This window comes from Micropterus salmoides, unplaced genomic scaffold (assembly GCF_014851395.1).
Source record: "Micropterus salmoides isolate LMB-PRFRI ecotype aquatic unplaced genomic scaffold, ASM1485139v1 Ms_hic_scaffold_20, whole genome shotgun sequence".
Lineage (NCBI taxonomy): Eukaryota > Metazoa > Chordata > Actinopteri > Centrarchiformes > Centrarchidae > Micropterus > Micropterus salmoides.
The window spans coordinates 4933464-4955924 of NW_024041151.1; the positions used below are offsets into that span (position 1 = coordinate 4933464).

The following is a 22461-nucleotide window of genomic DNA, read 5'->3' on the forward strand; positions in this document are numbered from 1 at the left end:
ACTAGCTCTCTTGGCAAGATGCTCAGGTCTACCGGTGATTGATCAGACCCCACCCCCCCTTGTCACAGATACCCAATCCAGCTATTTGAGTCAGAATCTGGCTGATATAAGTATCAGTAAATCTCTAATTTTTAGTGTCTATAACCAAATTGTTTTGGTTTTTACTCCCAGAACAGGACTGTTAAAAGCAGAGTGAATATTGGTCAGAAACCCAGGGCCCAAGATGGATGATGACGTTGCTCTGTGTTTCCTCAATGTGTAAATACGTAACTGTTTGCCATAACAACTTTATCAGGTGATAATATGTCAGTCTAATGTTTACAGCTTGCTTTGCTGCCCACACATGACTGAAAACATCAGCTAATGGAGCTCGAATTTAGTGCCTCTGAATGGGGGTAACTGTATTTTGAGATGAGTTTCCTCCCCTCACGGGAACAGACGAGTCATCTTTAGACAGAATTCACATTCACACAGCAGCATTTTCATTATGCAGTTGATGAATATTTAAAGCACGATACAAAAACAAAAATACAAACGGGCTCAGGGGCTTTCTTTCATGTCTGCATCTATTAAAAATTCAAACATTCACATAACGAATCGTGTCTTTTATGGAACATTAACAGCATGTTAGAGTCCCTCAATTGTCCAAAAAATATATATTTAAAATCAGATGTCTTCTGTTAAGGTTGTTTACTTTTCTGCTTTGATGATAAAAGACGTGTTTCAGGGAAGTGCCTTTTTATAGTTTTAGACTGCAGCGTGGACATGGAGAGAGGAAGATGGATGGAGAGGGCAGGAGAGAGGGAGGAGTGTTACAGCAGGACACTGGCATTTGTCCTTGATCGTGTGTGTTGTGTGTGTGTGTGTGTGCGCTACAGGACCTAACGCAGCGGACATGTGACGCTCACGCACCATGTCTAAATTAAGAGGAAAGAGGCGATCCACTTTTGTGGCTGGTGGATGCTCGAGCGCTGTGACGCGATCCTTCTCTCCTCTCCGTCACCTCTCTGTTTCCTTCCCTCCCTCCTCCTCCTCTGCTCTCCATCTCTCATATCAGTGTGGCAAGCTGGATGTGAGGCTTGCCGCACAAACCCCAGCCTAAAGCTAACAGGCTATTAACGGCTAACAACAAGACAGACACTCATGGAAATAAGCGAGGAGCAGCTTCAGGAAAGCTGCGATGGCAGTGTCTAAAGTCAGACTAAGGAGTAGACTCGCAAAGATGTGGACTGGTTAAGATTTAGAAGAAGTGATGATGAGGTAAGATGCTTCCGACTTCTTAATATAGTGTTGTTGTTGTTTTTTGTTGGTTGATTGTAGTGTTTATAATCTGTGCAGAGCATTTGGACTAGATTTTAAAGAGGAATATTAGTGCTGAACTTAAAATGACGTCATCAATGGATTTTTTTTCTTGCTCTTGAAGACCTTGGTGTCTTTTTTTTGTGCCTTATCATCCTTTCCTTGCAGAACAAGGTGTAACAACTCCCCTTATAGTGACGCTGTTTGACTACAAGGCACTTTTTTTGTCAATTAACAAGGGTCTGAATTATTGTGAAGTGTGCTTCCTCCTGATGTGGCCGTGTTCCTGTGCTTTTGCAAGCCACACTGTGGTTGTTGTCAGTACACAACAGATCGATTAAGATCTATGATGCTAAATCAATATAATGTGGACGTGTGCGTCAGCATTTCCTAGGAGTGCAATGAGAAGGCATTGAGAAAGCCTCTCAGACATCGCCAGCTTTTCCCAGAAGGAACAACTCTTGTCTGTAGTGTTTGCAGTAACCTTAATTCATCTGCAGCTTAGAAATATCCTGTAGGGGAAGTCGAGATATCGTTTAAATGTTAACTGAACCACACAAAACAAGTTTTCTCAAGTCCTTTTATTGAAAACGGTAAAATATAGCTACAGGAATGTTCTGCATTATTGTTCTGTGTTTCACTTCCTAAGCACAAATTAGTCATCACAGTAATCCCACAGTAGTCACTGCCTTGTGGTCATTGTAAACATGTCAACTGTTCTCTGCCAAGCCTCTGAGCTAGCAGTCATATGCATCCTCCGAGTCTGCCTCTCATCCGAAGTGAGATCTGATCACTTTGATTTATAGTTATTCAGTGACAAAATTGAGTCCAAACAGGAAAACCTAACATTAGCAGCTGTTCCCTGCTACATTTATAACATAAAACCATAAAACTATAAAACTAATAGGACAGACACACTTGGATACCTCGGGTTAGGGCTGTGCGATATGTCTGTCGCTACTTGCTGCTGCAAAGCTAACACCAGAGGACGGGACGTTCCCAGAGCAGACAGCGCCTCCAGGCAGTGATGCAACTCTCCTGCTGCTACAGCTAACATCACAACAACAGCATGTCTCGGTGAACTAGACAGTAAGCTGAATGTCCGTTACCTGAGACACCAATAATAGCGATGAATGGGGTCGTCCATACAACAGACTTCTCTCTTTGGTACGAGCTCCTCGTTTCTGCTTGCGAGTCCTCCTGTTCAGTATAACCAGGTCTAAGTAAAGTTCTCTCTCTTGTTTATTCTGAATGAAAATTTCTTCCCTGTAACACCGGGAACGTGTGGAAGAATGGCCCACGGTGAAGTTAGTTTTAAGTTTGTTTTATATTCAACAGATGTCTGTCGAATATCCAACTTTAAACTACACTAATTTGCATTACAACGAAAAATAAACCATAGATGTTTTTCTATTGTCAAACGATAGATATCGTCAAATCGCACAGCCCGAACTCGGGTGAGTCTAACAGTGATATTCAGCAGTTTTGATTCTTTGACACCAGCAAATTGTTCGATGAAGAGAAAGGACTGAATAAAATGACCTCTAAAGGACCGAGGTGTGTATCAGACACCCAAAAACATTACTGTTTCAAAAAACTACTGCTACTCTGCTTTAAGAAAGACTAACTAGAGAGTAGAAAATGGACCTCACAAGCCTTGAAATCAGCTACTAAATTTTAGCAAACAATAAAACAAGACTCTGCAGCATTTAGCTCAAACGCTGCTACAGGCACAGCGGTGATTTGAACTAGATGTGAGCTTAACATGCTCTTTAGCAGATCAACTTTACACTCTTAGTTTAGGATATCGACATGCTACCATTTGCTTATGAGCAGATAGCTGCATTTTATTTGTTTTTCAGGTAAGTGTTGGACAAATAACAGTTTTGATCTGATGACGGTGCTGGAGGAAAAATGAAGGGATCACTGAAGTTATTACACTTCATCCTGACAGGAACATGAATGTAACACATTTCATGGAAATAAACAAAATATCAACTTTATGGTGGCTCTAGAGGAAAAGCGAGAGGATCACTGAACTCAACAGGACACGTCCTCTGGATTTATAACAATCCACCCATTGAGATATTTCAGTCAAAAATAATATTGCCCTAAAGACACACTGCCTGTGAGGCAAAAAACAAAATTTTATAAAGTGAAGTTAACTTGCATTAGGACTTAGATTAAAATGATTTAATCAATTAACTTGAAATTTGCGCTTAAATTAACACACCCTGGGACATATTTCTCCTTGTAGCTCAGGCCCTGGAGCGGATGATGAGTCCTGCGGGTCCCAGTCCAAACCCCAACGTCCCATCTGAGTACTGCAGCACCATCCCCCCTCTGCAGCAGGCTCGAGCCGCCGGCACTCTTAACTCTCCTCCACCGACCGTCATGGTGCCCGTGTCCGTTCTCAAACAGCCAAACAACGACAGTATGACTACTCTTTAGTACTGTGCCTTGTCTGCTTAACTCGTTTAGTTTGTTTTCATGGACCGTACCCTTGAAAAGACGTCTTTCTTTTTTCTGTGTGTTATCAGGTTGTCCTCGTGAGCAGAAGCGCGTGTGGTTTGCTGATGGCATCTTGCCCAACGGAGAGGTGGCAGACACGACCAAGCTGTCGGTGACGAGCCGCAGGAGCTCGCAGGAGTTCAGCGGCGTCGCTCCAGACCAAACAGTAAGACATGGACACATCCTCCACACAGCCCTGCTGCAGGGAAACACAAGATTCTTAGTTTTTAGGACTTCTTAAACAAAGCCAGTTTTGAGAAAGTTCGTTCTTCCTAAGGGGCAACCTCCGGGTCTGCAACGTGAAGCTGAAGTGCCTTAAACCTGCGTTCTCTCTAACGGCCAGCAGGGGGCGACTCCACTGGTTGCAAAAAGAAGTCAGATTGTATTGTAGTTTGTGAGAAAATGTTTCTACTTGTCAGCTGATTTATTCCCTCAGTAAACACTTTCCTAATGAGTCTATAGTGTCAGTCGCTAGTTTCAAGTCTTCTTCTAAATGATGTTCATTTAGTAAATTATGGTCACATTTAGAGGAAAATAGACCAGAAAGCAGGGGAGGCTTTAGGGCGGGGCTTCCTTGTGATTGACATATTGTTATGTTGTGAGCATTGAAATATCATGAGACTGGTGCTACAGTGACTGAGCTTCTGTTTTCAGCCTGGCCCAGCAGAGTCAGAGGTTGGCGTCGATGGCTACTCCTCCGTCCCCGAAGCTTCTGGGGCGGTAGAGGTGGTTCGACCTCCGGTGTCGGGACCCTGGGATTACGCCCTGCTCTCTGGAATCGGTTCTTCGGTGAGCAGGGTTCCCAGTTTGCTGCCAGAAAATGAGAACGAGCTCCCTCCTCTGCTCATCACCACCGGAGAGGACGAAGCAGGAGGTACGAGGCTACATGCACCTCTTTACGACAATGTGTTGATTGGTTTACGTGTTGCCCGAGTCATATAACAATCTCGTAGTTCGGTGCGTTACTTCTTCTACTTCTGTGTTATGTCAGCTCAACCTGTCAAAATATTTTTTCCCCTCAAGGTTTGGGCAAAACAGGTAAAAAATAAATAAATAAAAATGGATGAATAAATTAATATCCAGGAAATAAACGTTGTATTCAGAATCAGAGTGAATAGAAATTGAATGAGCCCCATCTTAACATGTCATTGGCATTTTGTTGGACTTTATAAAACAAACAGCAGAATTCAGTGATTAAATTGATGAGAAAAAGCTTAGGAATTTTAGTATAAAGAGGAAATTAAATTGCAAAATACGGTTTAAAATCTGTTTCAGCCTGTGGGAGAATAGAAAACAATCATTATTTTTCAACTCGCGCTCTCAGTGATACCGCTCCTGTTCATGCACCAGGAGCCAAATGTTGCACAGGAATCAGGCTCTATCAGTATAAATGTGTGTGTCATGACAGAGTTGAGCTGTAATTAACGTTTACGTAGTCGCCTCTGTAGATATTCCATTACAAATCTGGCGTTTGCAGCAGTCATTTACAACATTAACAATGTCTGCACTTTATTTCGTATAAATCTAATATTATTTTAATGGACAATAAATGTGCTTTTCATTAGAAGACAAGGACATTTCTAAGTGTGTCCAAATTTTGACTGGTAGTGTATATCTGAATGACATAAAGCCGTCACTTTGACAGATGGGACCAGTAATGCTGTTTTCTCTTTTTAGATGTTCTTATTGAGGAAAATCCTGCCCCCTGCCAGATACTGCACCTATTAGAGGAGGGAGGACCCCGACCTCTGACATTCGTTCTGAACGCGAACTTGCTCATCAATGTCAAACTGGTTACATGTGAGTAGAATATTTCTCAGATGTTTAAACCATGCTGCATGTACTAGATAGAAACGAGAATCATCGATGCCTTCACGCGCTCTCCCACAGACTCTGTGTTTTTGTTTTGTCCTTCAGACTGCAGTCGGCAGTGCTGGTGTTTTGGCTCTAACGGGCTGCAGGCGCTGGGTCAGAGAGAGCTGGTGTTCCTGTTGGAGTGTTTGTCCGAAGAAAAAATTCTTCCAAAAGACCTCTTCACGCTCTATCTCAACGTTTACCAAGAAGCCCAAAAAGGTTAGACGTCACAGACGGGCAAACGAATGTTTGTGTTTGTATTTCCGTTCACAAAACAAACACTACAGAATCATCATCATGTGTTGCAGGGAAGTTTATAGAGGAGCTGGACAACGTGACGTTCACAAGCAGTTTTCTGGGCAGTAAGGATCACGCTGGGATGCTCTTCTTCTCTCCCACCTGTCAGCCTCTAGATGGCCTCACTCTCCCTCCTCAGCCGTTCCTGTTTGGCGTGCTCATCCAGAAGCTGGAGGTTCCCTGGGCCAAAGTCTTTCCGCTCAGGCTGCTTCTGCGGCTTGGAGCTGAGTACAGCGGTGCGTGGCTTTCTGTAGTTCACTGTTGTCCCCGTCGTTGTGGTCTGGTATAGTTTCATGTTGTCTTAATCAGAATCAGGTTTACTGCCAAGTAGGTGTTAATTAACTATTAATTTTGCCTTGGTATTGAAGTACTGCTGAAGTCAAATCATAAATAGAAAATAGAAATGATATGATTTGATAAAAAAGATATGATAAATATATAAAACGTATTTAAAATCTATCCGTTTTAAACGCTATTGAGATCTTTTAATTTCAGAAACAAAGAGGATGGAATATGCAAAATTTTGTCCAAAATGACTGGATATCAGATTATTAGTAGATTCATTCAAGACTACAAATAACGATTATTTTCATTAACAATTATTCTGTCGATTATTTTCTCAAATAATCGATTAGTTGTTAAGTCCAGAAAATTGCAAACAATGTTGACGACTGTTTACCAAAGCTGAAGTTTACTGTCACAAAGGAGTAAATAAACCAGAAAATATTAGTATTCACATTTGAGAAGCTGAATTCAGAGACTTTGGATGTTGTTTTTTTGAAATGGCTCAAAACGATTAATCACTTATCAACAACTACTCGATTTATTGTTGCAGCGCTATTCATTAATTGTTAAATTATCTGATTCCATCCTCTCAGTTGTGGCGATCTGCTGCTTCATGTGATGGTAAACTGAATAAGTTTTTGGACTGTTGGTCAAACAATACAAGAAATTTAAAGATGTTAACACTGGACTTTAAGAAATTGTGATTGTGAGAAATTAAACAAATGTTAGAATTTTTTTTGACCAAACGGTAATGAAAACTGTTCTTAGTTGTGGCCCAAAAGTTATCTTACAGAAATATTATCCCTTAATGAAAAATGTAACACTGTGTATTTAAAGCAAACCTTGTACATTGTCTGTAAACAAGCTGTTTATAATTTTGCAGATTAAGAGGAATAATTACAGTATTACTACCTAGTAATTTTATGCTCTTATGGTTTATGTAGTGATAACAAACTTTAGTTTTAATATTGTCTCTTTTTCAGTGTATCCCACAATGTTGACAAGTGTGCGTTTTCGGGACTCTGTGTATCGAGAGACGGGGCACACCATTATGAATTTACTGGCTGTAAGTATTAAAACACAAGCAGATCGAGGCCTTTGTTACCACCAGTCTGAGGTGACTCAGTGTTGTCAGAACTAAAGCCACGTACTTTAGTTTGTAATCCCACTGAAACCACATTTAAACAGTTTTTTAATTAAGTGGCCAAGGAAGTCCTCTCTGCTGTTAATCATTCACTTAGGATTATTCCCCAAATGGCGCTGAAGCCTTGTTATTAAGTTTAGTCAAAAGAAAAGGAATTTAGGCCTTCATCATTGTGTCATTGTAGCTTTGTTGACTGTAAACTTTAAAATGTTTTTAATAGAAAATTTTTATTCTCATCATCACAACAGCTGTGAGACAGATGAAGTTAATGCCAGCTTGAAAACATTTGACGCAGTTGATCTCTTGTAAAGAGATAAATGTGTTGTCCTGTGGCAGCGTCGTCATCTGGCTCCACTTCGACACCATCGACCTAACAGGAAGAGAGCTCTTGTGGTTTTGGATCAAAGTTAATTTAAGCAGTATGACATGTTTGCCTCAAGGATCAGTTTTGAGTTGTTTTTTATTTTAATGTGCATGACCTTATTGATCTCATTAGGAGGCATTGCTCCAAAGTCTGTTCACTGGAATTAGTCGTGATCGGCAGATGAAGTCTTCTGAAAGTTCGGGGCTTTCTTTGCGTTTCTGCAGAAAAAAGATTTGAAGCTTTAGGCACAGTGACATCTGGTGACTAGTAAAACTCTCAGTAGCCGTTCAAGGCCGTCGCCGAAGTTTTGCAACACTTCCCTGATTTTAGTTTTATTCTCATGGGTGCAAAAGTCCAAGAAGCCTGCTATTTTATTAATCTGTAATATTCTTGTTCAGAAGAGCTGCATTAATATAGATTAGGGCTGCATGATTAATCTAATTGCAATTGCGATGTCGTTATGTGCGATTACATAACCGCAAAAAGTGTGAAATTTAAGCAGAAAATTTGTGCTGTGTGTGTGAGACTCTCAGTTTGCACTAAAGTCAGCTCATTATCTCCGCCCACACGGGCTCTCGCATGTGCCCTTAAAACAGATAAGTACAAACCACAGAAAGTAATTTATGGGCAGTGAGCGAGTAACGTTAAAGGCAACAACTTGCCATAGAATTGCATGCAAAACTTGGCTACTGCTTTTAAACGCTATAATATCCATCGTGGGGTTCATTATTCGAAGTACAGTAGGGAGAACAAGTATTTGATACACTGCTGATTTTGCAGGTTTTCCTCCTTACAAAGCATGTAGAGGTCTGTAATTTTTATCATAGGTACACTTCAACTGTGAGAGACGGAATCTAAAACAAAAATCCAGAAAATCACATTGTATGATTTTTAAATAATTCATTTGCATTTTATTGCATGACATAAGTGTTTGATACATCTGAAAAGCAGAACTTAATATTTGGTACAGAAAGCTTTGTTTGCAATTACAGAGATCAGACGTTTCCTGTAGTTTTTGACCAGGTTTGCACACACTGCAGCAGGGATTTTGGCCCACTCCTCCATACAGACCTTCTCCAGATCCTTCAGGTTTCGGGGCTGTCGCTGGGCAATACGGACTTTCAGCTCCCTCCAAAGATTTTCTATTGGGTTCAGGTCTGGAGACTGGCTAGGCCACTCCAGGACCTTGAGATGCTTCTTATGGAGCCACTCCTTAGTTGCCCTGGCTGTGTGTTTCGGGTCATTGTCATGCTGGAAGACCGAGCTACGACCCATCTTCAATGCTCTTACTGAGGGAAGGAGGTTGTTTGCCAAGATCTCGCCCCATCCATCCTCCCCTCAATACGGTGCAGTCGTCCTGTCCCCTTTGCAGAAAAGCATCCCCAAAGAATGATGTTTCCACCTCCATGCTTCACGGTTGGGATGGTGTTCTTGGGGTTGTACTCATCCTCCTTCTTCCTCCAGACACGGCGAGTGGAGTTTAGACCATAAAGCTCTATTTTTGTCTCATCAGACCACATGACCTTCTCCTATTCCTCCTCTGGATCATCCAGATGGCCATTGGCATTTGCTTTGGATCGCTTGCCAGTTAACGTTAGCTGTATTGCTGCCTTTGGTTTTTCAACTTTTCATAAATCTATAAAGCCGATGTCAGTCACTTCACGTCAACCGACCAATCACAGCCTGAATGGGGCGGGACATTATAAAAAGTTTGATGTACTACAGCAAATTATTAAATGTTGAACAATATAATTGACAAGTTAATTCTTTGCATTAACAAATTAGAGACAAATATAGATAATTTTGCTTTATACAAGGATTAAATAAATAAAAACAACCCACAGAAATGAAACAGCTGTAAATGATTTTAATATTCAACTTGTGGTAAAATAGTAGGCTATACTATTATGTGAAATTATAATGAATATAGGAATTAATATATTAACATTATATTAACAGTATACTATTAACTGAACATTATACTCTTTATTTAATGTTATAATATTATACTAATACACTCATGTACAATAGTTCCTCCTCCAGGTTGTGGATAGAGCCTGTGCAGTGGACAGATGTAGATTTAGATCCAATGGGCCATTATTTGCTACTTTTAGCCGTCTTCTCCATCGAGCAACACGCACCCCTTGTTCTGTTTTACATCTGTTTTACTAAAGTTATTGTTATAAATATTGTTTATTGTTTAACTTTGTTCAAGTTGAGAAAACACATTTCAGAATGTCAGTATTTCGTGCGTTTTCCTTGACAATCAAGCAAGTAGACTCATAGTACCATTTGTTCTATTATAATCGAATCGCAATTGCGATATTGTCCACAATAATCGCAATATGACTTTTTATCTAAATCGTACAGCCCTAATATAGTTATTGTGCAACACGTTACAATAAAATAATTAATAAAAAAGCCTAAATCAATATAACAGGGCTTCACCTAACAATTATTTTTTGATTAGTAGATTAATGACATATTTAAGTGCGTCTAAGTGTGTTTCCATGTCACTACAGTGTTAACAATAATAACAGACCCTATTTGTCAGTTACCTTATCAGAAAAAATACTGCTGTGACATGCAGATTAATTTAAATGGAAATCAGTATCTTAACGTTAGTATTTGACTTAAAATGGTTCTGACATGGATTCATTTAATCACTGGAGTAATATGCAGCAAATGTATGTTTGCGTAAGTGTGGGACAATTTGAGATAAGTTGTCGCATCAGTCTGTCAAAAAGTAAACGGTGCTCTCTTGACAAAGTTCTCGGGGATGAATTTACCTTACCTGTTGGTGCCGCTTCATCACCACGTTGTTGGGTCTCCATCTAAAATACTCCCAAACTTTATGTGGTCGTTTTTACCTGCAGCTTGTTCCCTGCTTAGACCGAGTGGCGAGTTGACGCATTTTTCGATGAACTGCCCTTGCTGAACCTAAAATATTACTATATTGTGCACCATATTAGTGTCTTTATGCCCACTGTCACTGTGTTTTAACTTTCAATATGTTTTAATACAGTGGTGTGAAAAAGTGTTTACCCCCTTCATGATTTCTTATTTTTTTGCATGTACACTGAAATGTTTGAGATCATCAAACAATTTGAAATATTAGACAAAGATAACACAAGTAAACACAAAATGCAGTTTTTAAATGAAGGTTTTTATTATTAAGGGGGAAAAAATCCAAACCTACATGGCCCTGTGTGAAGAAGTGATTGCCCCCCTGTTAAAACATAAATCAGCTGTGGTTTTTCACATCTTTGGAAAGCTGAGTTGAATTCCTCTAGCCACACCAAGGCCTCATTACTGCCACACCTGTTCTCAATCAAGAAATCTCTTAAATAGGACCTGCCTGACAAAGTGAAGTAGACCAAAAGATCCCCAAAAGCTAGACATCATGCTGTGATCCAAAGAAATTCAGGAACACACAAGAAACAGATTAACTGGAAAAGGTTATAAAGCCATTTCTAAAGCTTTGGGACTCCAGCAAACCACAGCGAGAGCCATTATCCACAAACGGCGAAAACATGGAACAGTGGTGAACCTTCCCAGGAGTGGCCGGCCAACTAAAATTACCCCAAGAGTGCAGCGACGACTCATCCGAGAGGTCACAAAAATCCACAACAACATCCAAAGCACTGCAGGCTTCACTTGACTCAGTTAAGGTCAGTGTTCATGACTCGAGCATAAGAAAGAGACTGGGCAAAAATGGCCTAAATGGCAGAGTTCCAAGACGAAAACCACTGCTGAGCAAAAAGAACATAAAGGCTCATCTCAGTATTGCCAGAAAACATCTTGATGACTTTTGGAAAATACTGTGTGGACTGATGAGACCAAACATTTTGGAAGATGTGTGTCCCATTTACATCTGGCGTAATAGTAACACAGCGTTTCAGAAAAGGAACATCACACCAACAGTAAAATATGGTGGCAGTAGTGTGATGGTCTGGGGTTGTTTTGCTGCTTCAGGACCTGGAAGACTTGCTGTGGTAAATAGAAACAGGAATTCTGCTGTCTGCCAAAAAATTCTGTAGGAGAATGTCCGGCCATCTGTTCGTGACCTCAAGCTGAAGCGCACTTTGGTTCTGCAGGAGGACAATGATCCTGACTTTGGAGTGACCTAGTCAAAGTCCTGACCTGAATCCGATCGACATGCTGTGGCATGACCTTAAAGCGAGTGAAAAACCAATAGTAACAATAGCACAGATGCACATTGTTGGTCTTTGTGGTACCTCTTATTGGCAAACGTGAAAATAGATTCAAGTCCTTTTAAATCCCCTAACCGTTTTCCCACAGGACCTGAGGAACTACCAGTACAGTCTGTCAGTTGTGGAGGGCCTGAGGATCCACATGGAGATGGGCCACAGCTACATTGACATTCCCAAAAGTAGCTTCAACGAGGTAAGAGAGCTGTAAAGGAACAAATTGACTTTTTACACTTCCTGAGTGTTGGATGAGAATCAAGAAATCTCTTAAATAGGACCTGCCTGACAAAGTGAAGTAGACCAAAAGATCCTCAAAAGCTAGACATCATGCTGTGATCCAAAGAAATTCAGGAACAAACAAGAAACAGAGTAACTGAGATTTATCCGTCTGGAAAAGGTAATAAAGCCATTTCTAAAGCTTTGGGACTCTAGCAAACCACAGAACAAATTGACTTTTTGCACTTGCTGAGTGTTGTGTGAGAAGATCAATATCGTACAGATATGAGGGTGGTGTCGATCTTCTCTTTTAACATTGGCAAAAAAAACAACTTTACCAAAATCTCAAATTACTATGTACAACAAGCCTGTAAAGACCAGGGGTCGACCAATAATCAGCGCCAATATTCAGAATTTATCAAATAATCTGCATCAGGCATTTTAAAAACAAATAGCCGATATAATTAATAAAAAATAATAATAATAAAAAAAAAGAAGCGCTTCCTTGGCTCTGTTGCAGCCACTTCTCTCAGTCTGTGCTCACCACTGTGTGGACTGGAGCAATGTCCAATGTCCCAGTACTAGATGATTGGTTACAAGTCACGAGTAATAGCCTATCAACACTGACTAATGTGCAGAGGTAGCCAATAGAACGAGCTTTTCTGAATTTATTCTTTTTTAAATAATATATTTAGTTATCAAAAACCAATAAGCGTATAGATAAAGAACAGTAGAAATAAATAGTAACAATAAAACCCTAACGGATAAAATAAATACAATGTAAATGGCAGCCGGTAAAGAAAAAACTCTAAATATGGTTCATGCGGGCTGTAAAAAAATGTGGATGTGGGAGGCAGTCAAGTAACTTCAGGTGTCGCTAAACAGACCTGTGCCACACGACCTCCTCTCTACCATGTAGACCTGGAACGAGGACAGACTACACAAACACACGAGGCAAAGCTCAAGCACACTGTTCACACAGATAGTGGTTAATGTTTCTTTTAAGGCCAGACACTGCAGGTGTTTTACTAATATCACCATGAAACATTCCTAGTTGATTACTTTTTGAAATTTGTATTACAGGTTTTCTGAAATATTATGTTTAAATATGCAAATGAAGCAGAATCTAATGAAATATGTACTAATTTGCATCTATTTCAACGACTAAAATCTGAACACTGGATTAAGTCAGGTTCAAAATTATTGTGTTGGGTTTTTTTTGGACACATTATTCTATTCTATTATACTGAAGTGGAGATTTTAGGGTTAGAGTATGAGGAAAATTCTACACATTTCCAGTGAAAATCCATATTAACAGACCCAATATTGAATCATATCCTTAAGAACACCAATATATAACATCTCAAATACATTAAAACTGATAACTGAGTAACAGCATGTCTGAACACAATTACACACACTAAACACAGAAACAGACCGAGCTAAACCAGGAAGTGTCAAAGAGCGCCACGTGACGCATCTAAACCAGTCATGTTGTCAGAAATCGACACTAGCGATTAGATTTCACATTTAGCTTAAATCCGCCTCTACTTTCATGGTTGGTTGCTGGTACAAAGGAAATGACCATATTTGGATCCAACAGCGTTGTGCTGGAGAGAGAGAGCTTTCGAACGGTACTCATGATGATATGGTGCAGACAGCATCAGCGATAGGAGATGTTGCGGCAGAATGCTAACTTTTAGGAGAAATCAACAGACGCACAGAGAAAAACTGTAGTAAAATAAACTACTACATGTATATTTTGGAGGTTTTATTTCCACTAGTCTGAAAAAAGACATGTTAAAGGTCATATTATTCTCATTTTCAAATTATTATTTAGGGTTTGTGCCAGAACAGGTTTACATGGTTTAATTTTCAAAAAACAGCATATTTTTTGTCATACTGCACATTGCTGCAGAGGTGATATGAAAAAATGTACCTGGAAGCAGGTACAGGTACAACTTTTCTACAATGGAAAAAATAAAAAGGGCAAGTAGAGGCGAGTCGAGCTGGTACTGAGCTCTGTCTCTACATCACAGTAACAACTTTATGTCCACTGACTGCCTGGAGGGTAGCTAGTGTTTGGAAGGGAGAGGAGAGCGGTGTGCTGCAGCTCAGTGGGTTTTTCCACCGGTGTGTTTGAGGGTGTTTCGGACTAGCCACTAGGCGAGCATTATGACGCGTTTTTTCTTGTGACATCACAAGAAAGCGTAAGAAAAGGCTGGACTACAAACAAGCTGTTTTAAGGCAGTTCAGAGCAGAGCCTTCTGTGGGAGATGGGAACTCCCTTTGGGCTGGACGTCGGGCTTTTTCACTTTGCAAACCTGTTACATGCACAAAAAAGATATAAAACTCAATAAAGCAGAGGGAAAAAAACATAAAACCACCTCTTTAAGGAAGCAAATTAGCCCAAATCTCAATATTGACCAGTGCATGGAAAAAACAATGTTTTTGCCTGGCGTTTCGTGCCTTGAGCTGGCAAAAGCTCACTGAGTGGTAGTTTTTGTAGATGCGGGTTGTGGCGTTGGATTGACGCCCACGCTTCTTTCACCATTGTCAACTTTCATCTGGCACAGCCCAGTAACCACATCATGGTCTAATGAAGCCTTTACATGGAAAAAAACAAACAAACAGTGCGCTGTCAAACACACAGGTGTGCAGAACAGGTGACGTGTCATCTGTGTTTTACAGATGCAGAAGGTGATAAATGCAGCCAACGAGCACGTCATCAGTATCGGGGCACGTTTCAGCTCGGAGGCCGACTCTCACCTGGTGTGTTTCCAGAACGAGGAGGGAAACTATCAGACCCAGGCCAACAGCATGCCGGGGAAGACCCGCACAGGTGAGAGCCATCATCCTATTTATCACAAACGTTCAATGATTTTATGGTTATTGTTGTCTCTTGACTGTATTTTATATACGTAGTTAACCCTCTGGTGGTCTGTGTGTTGTTACAGTGACTGGGGCCTGTTTTGTGGTGTTCAATGGAGCCCTGAAAGCCTCCTCAGGCTTCATTGCCAAGTCCAGCATTGTTGAAGGTAAAGTTACTGTAACACGCGTCATATTCTACAAACGCTTGATTGTTCTTGGACCAACGTTGACTCTGATTTTGTCTTTTTGTGTCAGACGGGTTGATGGTGCAAATCCCTCCAGAGACCATGGAGTCTCTGCGCAGTGCCCTGAGGGAGCAGACAGACTTCCACATACCCTGCGGCAAGAATGACGGAGGGGAGCTCAGAGAAAACGTCACTGTCCGCTGGGTCGACTGGAGATCACCTATCAACACAGGGTAACGACACTGCACCCACTACACGCACTATTTGCACACACGTTGTGTAACTTATCCTGCCACACGCTCTCTTACCCAGCGGGTCATACATGGACTCTTTGTGCTGCAAAGTTTCTAGTAGTAAAATCTGATGTTTCCATCCCTTGGTATTACTCTTTGTGATTGTGAGTTGACATAGTTTACATAGCGACGAGGAGGTGCTAAAAAAACAAGAGGTGAATACAGCCGAGAGCGGCACTGATTGGGATCCAATCAAGTCGCGAAAAACGCAACATTTGACATTTTCAGAGGATCAGAGAGTCATTATATGTACCTGACTACTGGGTGAAATGTTCAACCCGCCTGCAACATTTTGTGTTTGCAAGGTTTAAAGTTTAAGCTGCACAAACACTTTCAAGCAGAGAAAAATAAGAAGAGAATGTCACGAGATCCAAATAAAATAGAGAACTTTAGACTCACTATGATCTGAACACCCCCGTTATGATCAAGTCTGATTTGAACCCTGCAACTTCAGATCTGCAGAGCAGGCGACTTACTGACTGAGCTACTGGTGAGAGGCTGTTTTCACACACCTTCTCACAAGTTGAGGTAGTAAAATCACATGTGACAGTCGCGGATAGTTTTCGCTTACGTTTACAACAGTCAAGATGTTGGTAAGAAGATTCTAAACAAAATCGCACATCATTCTGCTGGTTTTGGGTGTGTTGTGAATTATTTTGATTGCTTTTGATCCAAAACTGAGAGAGAATGTCTGTGTTGATTTTTGTAGCATAAGTTTGTAATGAGATTTGTTGTAATAAGCCGCGGCCACTTTGAGCAATCATTACCAAATTTTATGCATCAAATGAGTAGTGACCCTAGAGATCGTTCAAACCGAATTTTGTATGAATCCATGCAGCAAATTATGAGGTATAAACTTTGTTTAGCGCCCCCTAGTGGAAGAATAACCCAGGCCTGCTCTGTGAAGCTCGGGCCGAGCGTCTGAGCAGACGTGTCAGTTTGGTGACAATAGCTTAAGCCAATTTTGATGTACGGGCATTTATGTAAAATTGTACGTAAATACACAAAAGTAAAAATTTATGAAAAAAGATTGACACACAAAAACTTGAAACTGATCAGCGACGTCCGTAGATGATCTTGCTAAAGTTTCCGGTCGATTGGTGAAAGCGCCTGGGACGAGTTTGCAAAAATAGGTTTTAGAGAAAAGTGATTAAAAAGTCGTGTAATTTGACATTTTTAGAGCAGAAGCCCATTGGAGCAAAGATGCAGATGAATCCAGAGATTAAAATAATGAAGGAAGTTTGACTCTAAACAAGGCCGTTTTCGAGATAATTGCAAAAACGTAAAGTTGATTGTTATAGCGCCACCATGAGGTCTATGAGGGCCTTTTTCTTTTTCTTTTTTTTTTTTGCCTGGTGGAATTTGCAACCCACCTGCCAATTTTGGTGAGTTTTCGTCCTGCAGTTTTTGCTGCCCAAACACTTTTAGCAAAGAAAGAAAGAGAATAATCATAATAAAAACAATAGAAAACCTTCTAAAAACCTCTTTACAGTTCTCCATGCCTGCTGAGAATTGCCAGCACCTCGCAGTAGATAACTTTAGATATATGCTGAGGAAAAAACGTGGATGCAAATCTCGTCCTACAACATCTTTTCTGCCGAATTATGCATCCACCTCTTAAGCTCCTTTCCAGACACTTTGCTGTGCCCATTGATGAAATGCAGTTATCACCACATATTTATGCTGAATTGAAGTGTAATTAAATATTGATTACTTTAAACGTTCATAAAATATATACTTCATAATTCGAATTATTTATAACCATTGATGAAACCAACAGAAATTGGAGGTGCCCGCAAATCTCGGTGGGCACGCGGAACTCTACATAACACCTGTTACTGGGACAAGGAAAAAACAAACCGGAGCCCGACGCTGCTTTCAAGATGTAGAAGAAGAACGGGATGAATAATCACTGAAACAAAAGGCATTTACTTTACTTTGGCATATTATATGAAATTACTATACATACTGTTATCTTATCTAGCCAAGGTGTAACTAGTTATTACAACTCATACTGCACTTGTTAAAATTTTTATTATTCTATTCAGTTTGCGTTTTTAGTTTTATAGCGTAAGAGTTGTTAATGCGACAAATATTTTATTCATTTTGTTATTAGAGTACAAACACACCTCAAAAAGCTATTGTATATTAAATTTGATTCTGATGTGTTATTAAATTCATGTCACTTGGCAAATAATTATTTTTCGAGGGATTAAAATTCGTACTGTTTTTTCATTATATGTCAGTGAAATTGGCATTAAATTTTATCCTAGATGGTTTTAAATGGGTCTAAATTTAACTGTGAGAATCCTGGGGGTACCCTGCTTTAGGAAAGCCTCTTCAGAGCTATCTGTCGGTCACAGTGTTTAATCCAAGCATGATTTCTCAGATGTTTTTAAATTACAACATATTTTTTAGTAGGATGGCCTGAAACACTCATCTGCGGTCACTGAAACAGGTTTTGCTTTGGTTTGACTTGTTCATAATGTCCATTAAGAGATCTCTTTGTAACAGGCTTCAAGTGGATAAAACTCGATCCACAGTTTACTTGAAGCTGATATGAGGCTTCAGCAGACCGAGTGTCTCTTTCAAAGTTCCCGTCTTTCTGTTATTAGGACATCATTCCCTCATCTTGATTCCCCAGACAGTGTTTCTGTGTTGAGCTGCACAAAAAGGGAATTTATTTGTATTAAAAAAGTGAACTTATCCTTTTAAAGTTCAATGAAAAAATAAGAGAGAATCTTTTTGTCAGTTCCAGTTATTGTTCACAAGGTAAATGAATGATTGTGTAGGTTGGGAAATGCTAATGGCTCAAACGTCGCTGGCTGCAACTAACTGTCAATTAATCTGTCGATTATTTTCTCTATTAATTTTATTAGTTGTTTGTTTTCACAAAGTGTCAGAAAATGTTGATCAGTAATTCCCAAAGCTCTAAATGACGTCTTCAAATGTCTTGTTTTGTTCACAACCCACAAAAGATTCACTTTACTGTCAGAAACATGAAAATGTTCACACATAAAAAGCTGGAATCACTTTTGTAGTCAAAATAGTTGGCAACAATTCGATGAATCGTTGCATCTCTAGACTGTTTCCCTGCTCACTGAGCTCCAAAGGGAGGGAATGGACTTGTTGTTTATCTGTAATGTGATTTTCTGCCTTCAACGCTGCAGTAGAACTAGCGGGGTGGATGGGAGACCTCTGGACGGCGTCCACAGCGTTAAGGTGCTGCAGGACACCGAGTTTGAGTCAGACGGACGCACCATCAGATGCACTGAGGTGAGTTTGTCTTTTAATTAGCTGATTCTTTTCACCCATTTTATTTCATACACTTGATAAAATGGGAAAAGTCCTGTCTGACTCTTGGAGCCAGTCAACTGTTCAGGTGTGTGAACGTCTGAATATCTCTTCAGGTGTTCTACCAGCTCAAGACCGCAGACTGCGGCCTCGCGTCTGTGCTGTCGTCCTGCAGCGTGTTTCAGAGGGAGATGGCTTTGGCCACCTGCAGCGCTCTGACTCCTCACCTCGCCGTCCTCACCTCCAGTGGCATCAACTCGCTCTCCCTCCGGATCTCCACGCAGGCCGATATGGTAAAAACCAATCTTTGTAACACAATACAGTATTTAGAGCAGACTGCTCAAATAAAGGCTTCTGGATGTGTGGGAAACACTAAGTATTTATGCGTGTGTTTGCTCGCAGGTGGAGTACCAGGCTGGCTCCGGAGGCAGGCTCCTCCCTCAGCGCTACATGAACGAGCTGGACAGCGCTCTGATCCCCGTCATCCACGGAGGTAGCGCTAGTGTACCGCAGACTGCCATGGACATGGAGTTCATCTTCTACATCACACACACCATGTAACGCACACGCAGACCATGACACACCTCTAAGTATTGAAAAGAGATCCACTTAACAAAAGGTGGTTGAGCACAGGCGGAGGAGCGGTTGATCGTGGCGGGACGTGATAATGCCGCAGCTCATTTTGCACAGCTGGGCGCGCAGCCGGTCACAGAGGACAAGTAGCAGCATTCCCACTCTGAGGTTGGGGATGTAAACTGACATGATGGTTTTCTGTTAAGGAACTGCGTCATCGTTTGTGTGTTTCGTGCTCACCAAAGCTGCTTTTAACACAAGAAGCCAAACACTAAACAAGGAATACGACAACATGACCAAATACAACTTAACTATTCAAACCGTTTTCTTCTGCTCTGCCTTCCAGGCTCCCTGCAGGCCTCCGTCAGCCGGGAGCACCTCAGTGAATGTTTCCCACAGACACTCGAATCAAAGTGTCTCTCATTTGGATGTATTTATTGTATTTTAATATGGGCTTACTGAATGAAATGATGATATTAAAGCAACATGATCAGGTGCTACTGCATACGTAGCCGGCCCAATCTAAAAAAAAAAACAAAAAACAAAATAACAGTGTTGAAAAGAAAAATCGCATCTCATTTCTTCTAAAGGTACTATGCTTTCATTCCACATGCTGGTTTATGACGACAGGAAAACAGTTGGCCTCATGCAAGAACATTTTTGTATTCTTATCCTCAACTTGTGACTTTATTTCCCCAAGTCAGATCGACCAAACTCTGCACAAACTAGAGTCGTTTCATCCTGATGAATGACACCTCGTCATGCACATTTGTGAGATGCCATAATTAGCGTGATCAGTGCTCATAAATTGCCATATAACGCGACCTGTTTCGCTTCATATGTGGGCCAGGTTTCATAACCAACAATCTCGCATTAATAAGAGGAACGTGAGAAATCAGCAGAAAAAACACGACGTGTTCGAGCAGCGGTCGTATTGGAGGAACCGAAACAATTCCAAAATATTAATTACAGCTGCCGACACTGAGTGGTCAGAGCGAAGGTGACAGAAATAAAGAAGGAATATTCTGACATGCTGTTAGATGTTAAACATTGTCTGGTGAGTAAGTGGACATGGCAGTCATGAAGGTGTTACAACTCCTGGACAGAGACCAGCTGAAGGCAGCTGAATTGTATGAATTGGCAAAATCTATTAATAAAAATAGTTGTCAAACCTTAAGTGTAAGTTGGCAGCCATGATTCTGGTGATGTGCTGAAAAGGAATATTAGTTCAGCAAGAAGTGTAGTTAACTTTCAAACCACAAAACACGATTGAAGGTTTCATCAGATTTTAGTCTCCCAAGTATTTTTGCAGGGCTGTATATGACTCGTATGACAGGTCTGCACCAGTCATTAATACTTCTTCATCATTGTAAATGGTTGAAAACGAAATTGTGGTAATTGGCCTAGAGTGTGTTCATACGGGTGTTTCTTGCACGAGGCCCATCAATGTGTTTGGATAAATGTGGAGAGCTGTACTCTGTGTACTCATCTAGAGCTTCCTCTTCATTCAAGTTATTCTGCAAATAAAAAAAAGTGACGGGTATCTGCTGAAGTTTCAGGGTTGGAAGGGAACTTCCTGTCCGGGATGAAACTCAAGTTCATTTATAAAACTAAAGCTAACTTTTTGCCGTTATTCTCATTTTCACTACTCTCTACCAAGATGCTTTTTACTGTAACTGTTTAAACATTTGTGTTTTTTGAACGAGCAGCTGCTCCTGAGCAGCAAAGCGTCCCCTTTCATGGCTGCCGAGTCTTTTCCAGCTCAAATACCAATGATTTTTCTTACTTGATGAGATTTTACTTGTCTGCTTAATTTTTGTTTCGAGTATCAGTTAAATGATCAGATTTTGCACAGCTGATTGGATCCTTCCATCAGATTTAATTTTTGCAAGTCATCTCACTATTTTTTAGTTCTTAATATTTGGTGATTCTAACTTTTAAATGAACACATTTTTGGAAAACGGGCTTAGGAGCTTTCTTGCCAAGAGTTAGAAGAGAAGACGGAGACCGCGCTCACATCTGTCGGTTAAATACGAACATACAGCCAGCAGCTGGTTAGCTTAGCTTAGCATAAACACTAAGAACAGAGGGAAACAGTTAAAACTGGCGTAACAGAATCTGCCTACCAGCAACTTTAAAGCTGTCTGATGAACATAATATGATCAAAATATATTTAAAATGTTAAAAAAATCTGAAGTTAAGTTGTAACGACAAGTTCTGGTTTTACAGGACTAATCCAACGCAAATCCTCCCGTAAAACCACAACTTTGTCTTTTTCATTTCGTCTTCTCAGGTGCTGTTTGGTGCAGGAACTCACAAGTATTTTACCACACAGTGAAAAGCGTCACACCGGTGTCACAGTTTGAATTTATTTAATGTATTTTTCAGCTTTAAGGCACTCGGTGGATCACAACTGGGATAACGTCGCCCTTTTTTTTTTCTTCACCTGCTTCTAAGATTACCGCAAATTTTCAAGATAGATCAGAGCTGCCAATTTCCTCGTACGAGAGCTGTGGTCTTGTGGCTAGTAAATACGCAAAGAGGGTCCATCCCCAAATGCAACCAGGTTAGCATCAACTGTTTTTGGGTAGCTTTGTGCAGTGTCTCGCATCTCGTCCCAGAGTCTCACTTTTCAGTCAGGAACTTTTTCAGTCAGCTTTGTCCAAAATGTATAAACTGTATGCATGGAGATTTTTTGTTTTGTTTTGTTGTTTTTTTTTTAATGATAGAGTTATTTTTGGAATCATTGGTATAAAAGTTTTAACTAAACAGAATAAGAGTTCATATTTTTGATAGGACATCGGCTACATTCGTTTTGCAGTTTGTGTAGCAAAGTTCCTTGAGCACTGAGAGGAAAAAACACTTACACTACACTAAACTTTGCAGTTAATTCCAGAAATAAACAAATATATAATTTTGTTATAAGGTGGAAAATATCTAATCCCAAAATGCAATGCTTAAAGGTGTAAACATCTGATGCTTTACAGCAGACGTAATCTTTGCTTTTTAGCCAATACAGATCACATGTTATTTACTTCTTGTGCTGAAAAAAGTGTCTTAATGC

General features: G+C 40.4%; 1 protein-coding gene across 3 annotated transcripts in view; it reads left to right on the forward strand.

The window, feature by feature from the left end:
* Window positions 1-22461, forward strand: part of zfyve16 (zinc finger, FYVE domain containing 16) — a 35561-nt gene that overhangs the window by 10250 nt on the left and 2850 nt on the right. For 2 of the 3 annotated variants that reach the window (XM_038733019.1, XM_038733018.1), the window contains exons 5-18: window positions 3557-3733; window positions 3840-3976; window positions 4465-4684; window positions 5488-5610; window positions 5728-5883; window positions 5973-6197; window positions 7230-7312; window positions 12057-12161; window positions 14873-15023; window positions 15139-15219; window positions 15308-15470; window positions 18701-18806; window positions 18941-19117; window positions 19227-22461. The exon at window positions 19227-22461 is cut by the window's right edge and continues 2850 nt beyond it. In XM_038733019.1, the coding sequence (XP_038588947.1) occupies window positions 3557-3733; window positions 3840-3976; window positions 4465-4684; window positions 5488-5610; window positions 5728-5883; window positions 5973-6197; window positions 7230-7312; window positions 12057-12161; window positions 14873-15023; window positions 15139-15219; window positions 15308-15470; window positions 18701-18806; window positions 18941-19117; window positions 19227-19385 (2063 nt within the window). In that variant the 3' untranslated portion in view covers window positions 19386-22461. The remainder of the gene's footprint in view (window positions 1-3556; window positions 3734-3839; window positions 3977-4464; window positions 4685-5487; window positions 5611-5727; window positions 5884-5972; window positions 6198-7229; window positions 7313-12056; window positions 12162-14872; window positions 15024-15138; window positions 15220-15307; window positions 15471-18700; window positions 18807-18940; window positions 19118-19226) is intronic. The other variant, XM_038733020.1, reaches the window with a different exon arrangement.